At 49.6% G+C, this 14,498-nt stretch overlaps 6 protein-coding genes across 6 annotated transcripts; 2 read left to right on the forward strand and 4 right to left on the reverse strand.

Annotated features, from left to right (window-relative positions):
* Window positions 1-136: 136 nt before the first annotated feature.
* On the forward strand, window positions 137-1,243 carry TbgDal_XI16390 (expression site-associated gene (ESAG) protein,putative; the record flags this gene model as incomplete). Its single annotated transcript, XM_011782482.1, has 1 exon — window positions 137-1,243. The coding sequence occupies one exon, from the start codon at window positions 137-139 to the stop codon at window positions 1,241-1,243; it is 1,107 nt and encodes a 368-aa protein (XP_011780784.1).
* Window positions 1,244-1,902: 659 nt separating this feature from the next.
* Window positions 1,903-2,343, forward strand: TbgDal_XI16400 (T. brucei spp.-specific protein; the record flags this gene model as incomplete). Its single annotated transcript, XM_011782483.1, has 1 exon — window positions 1,903-2,343. The coding sequence occupies one exon, from the start codon at window positions 1,903-1,905 to the stop codon at window positions 2,341-2,343; it is 441 nt and encodes a 146-aa protein (XP_011780785.1).
* A 978-nt stretch (window positions 2,344-3,321) lies between these two features.
* On the reverse strand, window positions 3,322-7,547 carry TbgDal_XI16410 (DEAD/DEAH box helicase, putative; the record flags this gene model as incomplete). Its single annotated transcript, XM_011782484.1, is given in 2 exon segments — window positions 3,322-6,696; window positions 6,696-7,547. Coding segments are annotated over 2 exon segments (4,227 nt in total).
* Window positions 7,548-7,838: 291 nt separating this feature from the next.
* On the reverse strand, window positions 7,839-9,656 carry TbgDal_XI16420 (hypothetical protein, conserved; the record flags this gene model as incomplete). The annotated part of the gene is made up of 1 exon (XM_011782485.1): window positions 7,839-9,656. One exon carries the CDS (start codon window positions 9,654-9,656, stop codon window positions 7,839-7,841), a length of 1,818 nt encoding a protein of 605 aa, XP_011780787.1.
* Window positions 9,657-10,150: 494 nt separating this feature from the next.
* Window positions 10,151-13,669, reverse strand: TbgDal_XI16430 (hypothetical protein, conserved; the record flags this gene model as incomplete). Its single annotated transcript, XM_011782486.1, has 1 exon — window positions 10,151-13,669. The coding sequence occupies one exon, from the start codon at window positions 13,667-13,669 to the stop codon at window positions 10,151-10,153; it is 3,519 nt and encodes a 1,172-aa protein (XP_011780788.1).
* Window positions 13,670-13,771: 102 nt separating this feature from the next.
* On the reverse strand, window positions 13,772-14,206 carry TbgDal_XI16440 (hypothetical protein, conserved; the record flags this gene model as incomplete). The annotated part of the gene is made up of 1 exon (XM_011782487.1): window positions 13,772-14,206. The coding sequence occupies one exon, from the start codon at window positions 14,204-14,206 to the stop codon at window positions 13,772-13,774; it is 435 nt and encodes a 144-aa protein (XP_011780789.1).
* Window positions 14,207-14,498: the final 292 nt, after the last annotated feature.

Below are 14,498 nucleotides of genomic sequence, written 5' to 3' on the forward strand. Positions count from 1 at the left end.
TTGAAATGATATGGTGCATGCATATATGTATATACATGGCTGCATCAGTGTGTATTTGTGTTTTTCTCACGATATGAAACTGTATTAATTACCCTTTAGATGTTTTCTTCTTTCATTTAGATAAACAATAAAGAAAATGTCTCTGTTTATTGCAGCGGTGTATTTGACAGCGTTGACCGTGGTTGAGGTGGTCATGGGGAAGCATGCTGGTAAGGCCATGACTGAGAAGGGTGCCGAAACATTGTGTAATCTTAGCTATGCTTTGAGGGTTGTGAGCGCTGACATTCAAAGAAAGCAAAAAGATGCGACTGCAAAGGTGGATGAAGTGCGAGAGTGGCGGCACCGGCATGGTGTAAAGGGGAGGACATGGAAAGCAATAGTACAAGGTTTGGAGAAGATAAGGGTTGTTAATGAAAGTTACATGGAAGGTATAAAGAAAACATATGGGGAAATGGAAAAGATAATGAACGGTACGGATAGTGCCCTTTTGATAATGGATACTAGTTTTTTAAGCATTGTGAGAGTGTCCTATCATGTTGTGAATGCGTCAGAATCTATTGGACAGGTATTGAGGGATCTGGTGGTGATGTTTGAGAAAACGAAGGATGAAAAAGATAGTTGGTGCTGTTTGGTGAAAGGTAAAGAAGCGTTAAGTGACGAAGGATGTGGAAATGGTGGGGATGGTAATGATCAGAAATACAAAATGGTTGGTATACCCGAAAATTGTAAGACATCTGTTACTGTGAATACAACGAGCGAAGGAATAATGACATTACTAAAAGAACATGAGAGAAGTCAAGAAATCGAATTTACAACTAATGAGAGACCGAATTGCTGGATCATGGGTACGGAAAAAGTTGCTAATGGAGGAGCTGGATCTTTCATAGTGGGAGCTACTGGAGGCTTTGTTACGTACCGTAACGGCGATGCTGTTACTCTGAGATCTCAGAATATGATACCCGAACTCATCAAGAACTACACCTTAGTTAGAAAGGGATATGAAAGTATCAAGGACAAATACAATAAGTTAAAACCAAATTTTGGACCTTTTGATGAACACGAAAACCAACTAAAAGAATTGTTAACTCAGAGCCCGATGGTACGTAGGTATTTCAAGGAGAGTGGGAAGAAGCGCAAGGGAGGTGAGGATGATGATGATGTAATAGATGATGAAGGATCCTCCGTGAGAAAGCAATGGGCGGCAGCAGGCGTAATCTCTCTCGCTGCAGTTCTAGTTTTGTAGCTTTATCATTTTGCACGGTATTGTAGGCAACAGTTTTATTATTGGGATTATTCACTTTTTGTCTCTCATGTTTGTGTGTGATGAAATTGTGCCTCTTCCTCCGCTTGATAAACTGATGTAGGGTAGTGCAGATAATGATGCACCTCGCGGTGAAGTTAGCAATCTTAACCCGTTTTTTTTTTGCAGTATTGAGGTAGAATACGTTGAGTGCTTTTCTATTAATGTTGAAGAAGTTGATAGAGTGCCCGAGGCCATATGTTATCTTAGTTGCCTTTCGAGCACATTAAACAGGTTGTACACCGATGGTGAGCAGGAGCTGTTTGTGAACGAGGAGGTGCACGCAAATGTGTCTCGTATAGTAGGGGCGATATGGAAGGGGAAAGCAAGTGCGAGCACGGAACAGCGTGGTGTTATTAGCGGTGCAGTGGAAGAACGTACCGAAATAAGCTGGAATACCTCACATCATATGGGAATGGAATGGGAAATCTTTCGGAGAAAATTGGTGGATTATTCGCTAAAGTTAGTGACGGTGTAGGTGAGTGGGGAATCTACTACCTTGCACCTCCTGCACGCAATTAAATGTTATACGGCCATTGCGGATGTAGTTAGTACGACATGGAATGATGTTGTGGTGAAGCATGGATCCTCAATATGGATAAATGCAAACATCAAGTTTGAAGGACGAGTGTGATTACCAAACGTGTCCATTAGGATGTGGCGCCAGGAAAAGTGCTCTTGGAAAAAAAAAAGAAGGGAGGCTGCTCTTGTGTGGTGCAAGCAAGTGCCCGATGCCACGGATAAATTTAGACGCTTGTGGGGTTATGAACAACCCAAGTAATGTTCTGAAATGGAAAGACAGTCGTTTCTTCTTTCCAACGACGGATGTCCGTGATGTCTTCACTCCCCTCATCGTTTCTTCTGCTAGTCAACTACCTTCCAGAGTCTCGGATATGATCGCAAATGTAACTTCCTTCCACTCACACTTCAACGAAACCCGCAGTAAGTTTATCTCACGTACCCACGACACTCTCCTTGTCACCACGGGTAGAGATTCCGCTTTTAACAATCACGCATGTACGAGTTATCTCCTCTGCTCGTAACATTCCCACATTGATATCTCTGCGTGCGTGTTTTCTTTTTCTACTGTTATGTCCTCATGAGCCCCTTTTAATTCTGTGGTAAGGGCAATATTTCAAACACGTATGTGTGGCCGTGGGTGTTACTTTTTGTGTCAGGAATCACGATTGCTACGCGTTGCATTTGCTCCGAGACCGCCGACGCGGTTAATAACTTGTGCGACCAACTTGGGTTTGGGTGTGAGCGCTCGCTTTTGTGACGAGTGCGCGGCGGCCTTAATGTTGCAATCGTGATGTGATTCGGGTTAAAATGAGGTATCGAGTGGCGTGAGATGCAGCGATACCGCATGCTATCGGTAATGGTGCAAGAGATAGAGGTTACTTAAGCTTATACTTGAGCCTAAACAATGCACTTGACGGTTTGTCAAACGCGTCACCACGCGTGCGCCTATCGTTGTGCTTTTTTTTTTCCTAGTAGAAGGACGTGCATGTCATGAATGACTCACGCGATTTTTTTTTCATAAAAAGAAGGTGGACGATACCGCAACGGCCGGTTGGGAAAAGCCGCTCATTGCACAGTGCGGCTCTACAATAAGTTCACGCATGTGAATGTTGCGTGTTGTGAGGAGGAATCCAATTCCCTCTCGTGTCGTTGTGGCCCCGTTTCTATGAGAAATTCATCCCCTGAAAGTGTGTTTGTGTGTGGGAAAAGCAAGCAATGACTGGGAGTTGATCAGTAAACAAGCTGTGGTTAACTGAGCCCCAAAGTTCCACTTCGTTGCGCGGTTAACCCCAGTGAAAGGAAAGCAGCGGGCAACAATCGTCGGAAAACGGAATGCATCTGCAGAACGCGATGACTGGCGAGAAAACGTTTTTTTTTTTTAATCCAAGCTCGCAGGCAGTTAATGTAAAAGCAACTTAAAAAGAACTAAGAGCCCAAAGTAAGGATTATAACAGGACGGGTAAAAAAAAAAAACGCGTTAAAGCTAACCGGTAAAAGGGTTACCACCATCCTCTGTGTACCGTAGTGTGGCGGACAACACCTCTCCTAATGGATGGATCAACGACTCCGTTATGTGATGTATATCCTCCAAACTCTGTGGGACGTGCCCTCCGGAATGGCGAGGGTTCAGCTCGCGGCACTTCCCCAAAACATGCCACGCTCCCTCCAAGCGGCAACTGAGGTGCGCTGCCATGAGCAAATGCCCCCGACGCATTTGCGACACACCGCGGGCCCCACGTGAAGGGGGCGAAGCACTCGGCTTTTGAGAAAGTGCTTTGGCGATAGGCATCAACGCCGACGTGTGACAACTGGCGGCCGGAAGTGGCAGCATTTGTTGTCACCCGAAGTTGGTGCACGACTCCTGTGCGGTGCGGAGGGGTGCTGGCGTGTGGACATTCAAAAATGCTCCGCTGAAAAGTGGGATGGCCACTGGAATACGTAGCAGGAGGCGTTGTGTGAGGAAAGAGTGGCGAGACACCAGGCTCTATTGTGTTAACTATGGGATGTGTCGCTGCTGCGCGTGTATCCCCATAGCATCCTTGGTAATGGGCGTGCCTTCCAACCGTTGTATAAGGGGAAACGCCTTGTACATTAAAACGAAACCGTTTTGATGGGCGCGCGCCGCCACGTCCAACATCTGTTACGGGGTTTGGAGGAGGCGACAGGGTTTTGGGAAGGACGACTTCCATTCCACCAAGCAGCATGTCGTCCCCTTCCTTGCACGATATTTGTGGGCTCCACCGTGTTTCTGATGAGTCACCAGATCCGTTTTCTTTGTTCTCCCGACGTCTCTTGTAGCCACATGGAGATGACACTACCCTGATTCCCATGGAAGACGCTATCTGAGCCTTCCGCTCTAACAAATACTTGAATGCCTCGTCCGTTTGCCCAGCTTCAGTATCCCGTCGCCTACTGCTTTCCGAGTCCGCCATTTTCGTCTTGACGACAGTTGCCTCGTCATCGCAGCCGACAGCGGCCGAATGAGCCCCCCGTTCAGCACTGGTTGTGCCAATCTCCCCTCCTTCAAGATCCGAAGCGCACTGATCGGTAATAACACTCGTGTCCCCTCTCACTTGATGCGGTGTCGTGACGAAGGGTTCGGTTGATCGTCGGTTGTGTGGCACGGGCTCATTTATGCTGTCGCGGTCGGCGTTCCGATCGGTAACCTTCACGTCGTCTGGCGTCTTCTTCAGGGTGCCTTGCATTTTTTCCGCAGTGGTTCGATGCTTTGGCTGCTGCGCGAATCCGGTCGCTGTTTGCAGCTCTACCGAATCGCCCGCTTCGACGCCGCCCACCTTTAGTGTGGCGTTGCAGTCGTTCCCGAGAAAGTTCCCGATGGTGAGGCTCCCCATAATTTGTCCCCGATACCCGGGGGAAACCTGGAAGGTGAAAACGAGCGGCCTCCGATTGGCGGTCCTGCAATCGATCTGACGAAGAAGGTGTGTACGATCAAGTTCGAGATCCCCAACAAGCAGTATCATATGGCACTGCTCTAGTGGAGGATCTCTTCGTGTGGAGACGCCCGCCTTATAGGAGACTACGACACGCACGGTGCCGGCTTCCGTAACATGTTCAAGCGCTAAGTTGTACATTGGACGCGAGTGGCACTTTTCCTGGAGATCTGTCCCGAATGGGGGATTCTTACCGCATAGAGCCTCCAACTTTCTTGGGTTGGCTTGCAGCACGTCAGAAAAGTTCTTTATTCCACCTTCATGGAGCGCCTTCGCCATGTTTTCACCAATTCCCTCAATTTGCTTAATGATGAGTCCATCCCACCAAGTGCCCTGTTCAATACACCTGCAAAGAAGTGAGCTCTGTTGGATGAGGGAAAAGCATGGATGGGTTGTGGCGTAGTCGACGACAAAGCGGGCGACGCGTGGGGCTACCGTCCACAGGCGCACGCAATCGTTCCTGAGCGAAAAATCCGATATCGCCACTCGATCAAGATGGGCCTGGATGAGCACATACACTTTGTGCCAATCTTCCCTCACCTCACGCCCGCCGCGCATTCCACAGTTGAGCGGGAATCGGATAACTTTGTTGAGCTCGTTAAGGTGCTTCTTATCCCCTTGCCGCAGTCGAAGACCGTCAAATTCGCTGGAGTGGCAAAAAACACGGAGGACTTGGTGCAGAGTGAAGGACTCACCTGTTTTTTGTTGAATTTGCCCTTCCTCCTCTGCCATTGCCGCGCCCATTATTTGAGGTGCTCCCTGCCGACCGCTCTGATGGGAAAACCGGTGCAGTAACTCTCTGTTGAGTGTTTCAACCGTTTTGAAGAGAATATACCGACGTGCCATGGCGCGTCCTACACGAGTACTCTCTACGGCGCAATTCACATCGCTTACATCACGGCAGCCGGTGCTGCTGGGTGACCTGTCCTGGAGGGTTTGTGTAGCTGACTCATTCAAAATGACATCCCCTGCCTTTAGTGCATCGCGGCCGATCGCGACACAGCCTTGTTTTTCAAGTTCGGCTAACATCCTCCGCATCAGTTGATCCGCGAACTGTTCTCGGTCAAAATTGTCTTCCTCTTGTTTGGTAGAGAAAATAATGCCGTAGCGGCGTGGGCAGCGTCGAAGCCGGATCCAAAAAAAAGTTGTTTTGATCCACTCCACACCAAGTGATAAGTTGTGAATAGTTCGCAGGGCCACCTCTGCATTCACATGTTCAATCATGTTCTGGTGCAGGCGACTCTCTACGGTTGTGCACGTGTCTCCGTGTTGCAATGGTTTGTACAGGTACGCCTTGTCATCCGTTGTGAGCACAAGTGCGACGCCGTGCGTGTCGAGTCCTGGCCGTCCAGCGCGACCGCTCATTTGTGCAATTTCCGAAAGGGGAAGGTCGTCACGGTTACCATTCTTGAAGAACGTTGTGCCCTTGACGATCACAAGGTGTGCGGGAAGGTTGACGCCCAGTGCCAGGGTTGTAGTTGTGCAGATGACTGAAACGTAGTGCCCCATGAACATGCGCTCCACGAGGGTCCTGTCATTTGCTGTCATGGCGGCGTGGTGGTATGCGATACCCAGCAGAAGCATCGTTCGCAGCTGTTTATCATTTGCGGAGGATGCCAATCGCTGGACCTCCTCACTGGCGCACAACTGCCGTTCGCAACCTTCCCGTGCTGCCGCCTCGTTCAGTTCTTCCGTAATACGCCTCGCGGAATTCATGGTTTCTCCGCGTGACGCGCAAAACACCAGTGTCGGACGGCCCTCGCTGTACCGCCGAATCAATCCAAACAGTTTGAGGGTGAGGAAACGGTCGAACGCGAAGGGATGCTTGAAGTGCTGGGATACGACACCACCCGCAGTGTTAGTGGCAGAGGGCGGTCTGCTGATGTAAACGAAAATACCCCTGCGGGGGGAACCTGAAGCCACTCAGCGAAATCTTCAATATTGGGGAGAGTTCCGCTGATGGCAACAAAACGGGTTCGACAAACCTGCGGCCCGCGGGTCGTCATAGATAATTTTATTGCCTTCATGCGACTCACTACTGCCTCCAACGCTGCGCCCCGCTCCTCACTGACAGTGTGAACCTCGTCTAGCATCAAAAGTGCTACGGAGGCCACTAGGTTCCACACAACACCTTCTTTCCATCGCCGTGTAATGCCGTCCCAGCGCTCAGGCGTTGTGATGATGATATCCGTTTGGAACACTTCATCCATAATTGCATCAACCGTTCGCATGGCTTCCTGATCCCCCGTCTCCATTACAACTGAAAGCGCGGGGAACCGCTCGCGCCACTGCGTGTACTTTTCAAATGCGAGGGCCTTCATTGGGCATATGTACACTGCCTTTCTATTCGTAGGGCTATTTGCATGTTCCTTGTTCCCGGTAGCGGCATCAACCTCATCATCAGCATTTGGGGGAAGCGCCGCATCGGAACCCACTGTGTTCAGTGTTAAACGGTCCTTGAACAGTCGAAGCATTGCCGCCTCCAGCAACGCTGTCTTTCCGCTCCCTGTGGGGGCAGCAACCACAACGTTAAAATCGTTCTGAATTATTGCTGGTATAACTCGCTCTTGCACGCGCGTAAAGTTTGTGTGAGGAAAATACGATGCGAGGGGCCCTAGGCAATCGCACAAGATTGGCATCAGCACAACCGCCTGAGGGGTGTTTGTGGGAAGGCGGCTATTCAACACAAATCCAAGAAGTGAATAGATGAAAAGTGAGCAATAAAATTTTAGAAGGACATACTCCACTGGAACACAGAGAGAGCGATAAACCATTAGGTCGTAATTGTATCAACAGCAGTGGGCATCGTGATGCCGCCCATGGCTTCCGCGGCAGACCACATGAAACCAAATATGCATTCCTGCATATTTTTTTTTTTACTACCACCAGAGCCACCACGTTTATCCGTACACCGCGCCAACTGTTGTAATACTGGCAGTTGGGGAATAAGCACTTTTCCATCACGCGCAAACATTTCCCTCTGCAGTGGAGGCAGATGCAATAGGATTGGCACAGGTAGTCAAGGGCGTCAAAACCAGCAAACACAATCTTTCCATCGTGCATCTTTAGGGAGTCCAAAAAACATTACCGGTTGCGCAAACAACATGCAACGCTTTCTCCACCTGTCCCTGTGCCCCGACAGACTCGAGGACGTCGAGGATCGCATCTGAGGAGGGGACGCCCTCTGCTTCATGCATGGCGGTTATCGCTCGTAGGGCTGAAACCCACGGGGAACGGCTCGCCGCAGCTAACGCATCGTTGTACACGCCTGCCTCTAGTTTTACACCACCAGTGTGAGCACGCTCCATCCAGAATAATGCGCTGCGCCAACGACCGGCGTACACCGACGACTGTACACACAACTGTAAATTATTTGAAGTAAAAGGGCCCCTATTTGACAAACAAACCGCCATGGCCTTAGCTGCAAGCGCCCAGCGGCCTTGATGGGCAACGTAGGATGAAAGTAATGGTAGCGCATGAAATTGCTTCCGCGCCACCATAGCGGACATAAACCGTGCGGCAAGCTGCCAATGACCGGGCCGATTGGATACGGTGCGGGCCAACACATACGCGTCTGTGTCTGCCATCGTCGCGTCACAAAGTTGTTGATACAACCGGTCACCAACATGTGATGGTAGTGAAGCTGGATTTTGGTGGGTCAACACATTTAGCAGTGAGTTCAGGTTCATGGTGGTGGGTTTCTTGCTGTACAACGCGTTGGCTACGGCCACCACATCGTCAGAGCAGGGTAGGGAGGGCACATCAGAGGTACTTGCTTGTGTGGATTCGCGTAGCCAATGTAGAGCTAGTTGCCTTCCATTATTCGTGTGGAGACACCTAAGCAGCACGTCCACCGCAGATTCTGGTTCATCTGCCATCATGGTACGGTAGAACTGTTCAAATTTTTCTGGTTGCCGATCAGCGACAAGCGGCACAAGGATGTGATAAAGAAATTTCAACGGCTTTGTTACTGGCGGAGCCAAAGTACCTCCAACGTGCACTTCACGGGGTCTAAGAATCACCCCTCCACGTTCCGCTACTTGTGATAGTAGTCGAGCCATCCTCGACTGTTGCAACTGGCGGCCCCTTTTTGTGTAGTCATGATAAACAACCAATGCCTCCTGCCACTTAAACCGTGCGGCTACGGTCAGACAGCACGCGTATACAACTGGTGTCCACTCAGACTTGAAGGGTTGAACACTCCTGTAGAGGTCCAAACTTTCCTTCTCTGAGTTCCTGCAAACATCAAATAATGAGACAAGCACGTCATCGGAAAGAAGCACCTCTTGTGCGTATTTCACGCAGTAGTCAACCGCCATTTTAATATGTCCTGTTGCGAGAAGCGTCCGCACGACACTCTCTAAGTTTCTTTTGATGAGGTACGCAAAGTGGCCGCCACTTTTCGCCCCCTCTGTTATTGTAAGAGCAGCTTCCCAATCACCCTCCAACTCAATTGCTTCGTGGAGTCGGCAAACTTCAGCTACGGAGTATCTGTTCAATGTCGCCGCAATCTCTTCGGAGGAGCACGTCAGAAGCTCAGTGGCCGAGGTTCGGTTGTGTCTTGCGTAATGAACACGGCGGTGCGGGACGCACGGGTACTCGTGAATAATCTCTTTGCTGTATTTTTCCACAACACTGCTGGACACGAGCGTCTCTTCCGCTCCATTTTTAATCCCTCGTGTGCGGTCCGACTTGATGCCAGGAAGTAAAATACAGGGGGTTGTTTGGCTCCTTCGCACTGGTGTTTGTGGGGACGATACGCCTCCGCTTGCAGTTAACGTCCTCCTCGGAACACTCGAGGAAAATAAATCTCGGCGTTTTAGCCAAAGCAGTGGTGAAGCAGATGCGACGACTAGAATGATGTCATCCAAGCCCAACGGCATTGAAATGCCAGCAGCGCCCCTTTATTCCACGGCATGCTTCAATTTATTTTGTTAACGAAAATTTTTGTGGAGAAGGAAGAAGTTCCATCAGCAACTACCTCAGAAAAAAAAACATAAGACAACTGGAGGGTCCATACTGAATGAACAACCCTACAAAACAAAAGATATAATAATAGCCTTTTTTTTGCCGTCCGTGCACCACCATTCAACTTGTAGCCTTCTCCGCTTTTGGATTGACAATACAAACGACACTAAGAGAAAGTACAATACCTGTTTCCGTTTTTTTCTTTTTCATTTTTTTAAACGATACGACCTCATGTGGGCATCTATGTTCTCTCTATGCACATTCACCGTTGTCAAAGCTTCCATTGCCGCTGATATCTATGAATGTTCTTCTCGTTCCATGCCATCAGCGTGTGGTCCTCCCACCAACCTGCATTTCAATATCCGTCTTCATCTCTCACCATTCATTTTTTCGGCATCGCACTTTTTTATCATGTTGTCAACAACTGGGGGCCGTCAATTAACCTGACGTCACCAATGCGTCCACCAAATGTTATTTGTGGGTAACAGCTCCTTGCTGCCCTCCACTGTGGAATATGACCGTCATCCAGCTGCTTCCCATTCGTGTTGTGGACGGTTAGTTTTGCGTGACCAACTCGTGGGGCTAAGGTTACTCTCAAGTTAAAGTGCTGACGTCTCGCACCCTCAGGTACAACCCACAGGTGGCCAAGATCGGGTGTGTGGTTTTCACTCCATGTTGTTAAATTACCTCCTACGCCCACGCCAATGCCAACCCATTCACCCGGGTCGTCTACACGAAGAGTCCATTGGAGTGCAATTGGCCGCGTCGACAGGTTTCTACCCTCTCGACATGCCTTGATAATCTTGTGAATAGGGGCATTGAAAATGCATGTACCCCGGCACCCAGGGACAGTAATCCACTGCCCTAGGCGACGCACTCTCTTGATGTTCTCGTCATCTCCCAGTATATCACTATCTTCAAATACCTCGTGAGGCAACAGCGGTGCAGCTCGTCGGCCGGTTGGGGATCCTCTCCCAACTGATCGTCTGCGACGTACGCTTGTGAGAGGCCGTTTATGTGGGTGGGTAGACAGATTCAAATGGTCATCGAGGGTTAACTCTTTTGTGGGAACGCTTTTCTGGGAAGTCCTTCTTTTGCTTTCGTAATCATCCGTCTGCGTAACCTCTTCCTGTCTATCATCCCCCATTCTGCGGCGTCTGGAACTAGGAGGACGCGTGTATGGGACCACGGAAACAAGCTGCAACTCCGCCATAACACCCTCCAAATTAACCGATAACCCCGAATTCAGAAGTGAGATGTCAGTTGCGTCCGTCGAAGTGCCCCACGGGGTTTCTTCCCCTACGTGAAGCGCGCTGGCCACCGTAGCAACCTGAAGGGAATACAGTGGCTTGAGGGCGTCCGAGCGCAAATGGTCTATTGCCGCTTTCATTAGTGCAACTTTTTCTTCGGCCAGTAGTACTTCTTTGGCTACGCTGCTCAATGTCGATGCGAAGGAAGCATCACAGTGCTCCAAAAATTCGTCCCGCTTCGATTTCACCGCAGATATGAGCATGTCGAATTGCCGAATAACGGCCTCCTTTTTGTGCTTCGCCACCGATATTATCCGCTGATGATGGCCCATCCACTCAGCAGTTTTATCGATGCTCCTTTTCAAATGCTCGCCCAGGGTTTCCGTGACGCGCCTTCGTGAATCACCTTCGAGAGCTTCAGGGACGACAATTAATTTCGATGTGTCAACCCCACTTTTCGACAGACAAAGAGAGCAACAAAGTTCTCTCGTTGAGCTGTCATACAGTTGAAGCTCCTTGTGATGAACGGGGCAAAGAGGTTCGGAGCCTTGAACAGAATACGGGATCCATCGGACATCCAACATGGCCTTTGGGAGCACATACCTTACGGGGTCGCGGAAAATAATTGCGGATTTCTCCAAAATAAAGCAGCTGGTGACAGTAGAGTCGTTTTCAAATATATGTTCAGCCTCAACTTCAGTGCCAGCAAACACCATATTGCCTGGCGCCGCCTCACATAGAACTATGGAGGTGTCCAACTGCCCCGGAATATCGGCAGATGTCGCTTCCACCCCATCGCATTGCGCGAGACGCAACTGTGGATAAAATAACTGGTTCGGCAATACACCCTTGGATGCAACTAATATGGTGGCGTGCTCTTTCAACCCAGGAGCTCGCGAGCGTTCAGAGTTTATTAGGCGGATGCGGTGTAGCTTAGTAACCTTCCCGTAAAACTGTTGAGGGCACAGAATCGACAGAAACTGTTCAGCAATATGCTTGCGACTAGCTTCTTGAAGTTTGTTAGACGTTTCCAGTGACGGAGCCGTTCTCCTGCTAACACCATTGGAACTCTGATCTTGTAATGTAGACATCATTGCGTTCCACTGATTTTTGGGATTCTCAGCAACAGGTAACGAAGGCTCATGTTTACCCTCTGCAGGTGTCGCTTCTTCTATTTTTTCCTCCTCATCCACTTCCATCACTGATGCTTTCTGCACCCCTTCTACGGAAGGTAACCCAAAACGAGATCGGGATTTGCTCGATGTCCCGGACCCCTTGCTCTTGGGTGTCCCTGGCGCCGATATTCTATGTGAATTATGACGTTGTGTGCGGCTTGCACTTCGTGGTGACTCAACGTCCATCGGCTTCGCACACTTTTCATTCACAACACTTTTTTCTTCCGGGGTCGGTGTAGTCTCCTCCTCCTTACACTGGCCCTCCGGGGGATTCGTATCGGTAAATTGGAACGAAACCGAGGAGTCACTAGAGGAAGAAGAGGACTTTCTTGCGTCCCCTGAACGCTGCTTTGCTTCAGTGTTCGCGCCCTCCTTTCCTTCTTCCTCTACGACAAACGCAATTTCATCACCATTATCGCCATTAACAACAGGGTTTTCTGGAGTCGGGGGAACGTCCTTCGATGCTTTTTCTCCGGCGAGGGCTGATGATGAGCGTCGTGCAGTTGCACGTCGGCTGAGACGATGATGTCGACGGTGACGTGATTGCTCCGCCGGTAAACTCCCTTCAGTCGCAGCTGCCAATCCCTCCATACATTCCATTTCGTTCGTACGTGACCGGTGTTTCTGTGGAGTGTCAACAATTTTCCCCTCCGATCGTCTTCGCCGCCGCCGACTCCGTTCTCCCGGACTCACATGGTCGCTGGACTTCCTTGCCAATCCCGGAGTCAGTGCAGGTGCTGGAGACGCCGGAGACGGTAGGGCCACGGACTGCATGGGGGATGAAACACTGGTTTGACTTCTGTTAAAATGGGGCGATAGTCCTGGCGATTTTATCGCCGAAGGTGAAACGGGGATCTTAACCATCCCTGGAGGTGGTGGCCCCGCCATGACTTTAACAAAACCAATCGGTGGGCTCTTGGCCGGGCCTACAAGTGGGGTCCGACCCCCAGGGGGAGTGAACCGCTTCGAAGCTACCATATCCGCCGGTATGACGGCTGCAGATGACAACATGAGAGAGGATGATCTCGATCTTGGCAGAAGGATCCGTTCTTGTGTTTGTGAACTGCTCATTGATCTCAAATTAATTGCCCTTTGTTGTTGTGCACGGAGTGGAACAGGGAGACCCCGTGGAGGTAGCCGTCCTATTGAAGCCGCTCGCGGTGACTCGGACCGACTTCGTGACTCTAAAGCCCCGCTTCCTGCGCTCGGTGATCGCTGGATGGAAATCATGGGCGGTGCCTCCACACTTGGCCTTCGAGCTCTTATCACATTATTCGGAGAAACACCAGCAAAAACGGAAGAGCCGCTCCGCACACCTTCCGCCAACTCCATCATGGCCACTAACAAACCTTTTACGATCCAACCCGTATGGGTGGAAGACAAAATAGTGGATTTTAAAAATAAAAAGATAGATATAATAATCATCATCATAACGGAGGTAAGCGCAGGCAAATAAATATTACCACATAAAGCACTGTAACAAATGCCATCTTGTCGATTCATGGATAAGTAATATGGCAACGGTCTTTTTTCCGTGATTTATATACTCGCCGCGTGGTGTATATGCCGGAAGACCACCGTCACAACGTGAGTGGCTGCGCCCTATTACTCACCTTCGATAAGAGGTTCTTCCTCAAAGGAGCTAATTCCTTCCATGCAGGAAATTTGTTCGTTAAAAAGATTCTGCACTGTTGACGCTGTCTTTACCTGGTGAATTGTTTCTGCCATCCTACCCAGCGCGGCGACACGTTGTGATAGTGGTGTTTGCCTCTGGACTGCCAGGGCCCGCGCGCTCTCACCCCACGCACAATGTTCCGATAAGTGACTCAAATGCGACTGGTGGAGATTCTCATTTGCGGCAGCGCCAAGGAGAAGTGGCATTGCCCGGCGTCCATTCACTCGCATGAATTCCTCTCGTATGAAATTGTAATCCATTTGTTCTTTCGTCACCTGTGTCGCTGCCCACAGGGTCCCATGGCAACGCATAAGTTGATGAAACATTGTTGCTTGCGCCAACCGCCGTGCGTAAATATCGTTCATTTTAGGGATTTCTCACTACAAGCGTTCCACACAACGGTTTCTGTCTAGTACACGGGGTGGTGAAGGTATTTGCATACACCGAGTAAAGGAGGAGTAGACACATGATAATTTTCTTTTTTTTTTTTGCGTGTATGTGTGTGTGTGTGTGTGCGAAAACAAAATGATAATGTTACTCCTAAAGTAGACACATTCAGAATATACACGTGTATATAGGTGTTAAAAGATGAGGCGATTACAAAGCGAATTCATCGGGGAATGGGGGAAGATCAGTGACAACAAAACGATCCCTCCA

This window comes from Trypanosoma brucei, chromosome 11 (assembly GCF_000210295.1).
Source record: "Trypanosoma brucei gambiense DAL972 chromosome 11, complete sequence".
NCBI lineage: Eukaryota > Euglenozoa > Kinetoplastea > Trypanosomatida > Trypanosomatidae > Trypanosoma > Trypanosoma brucei.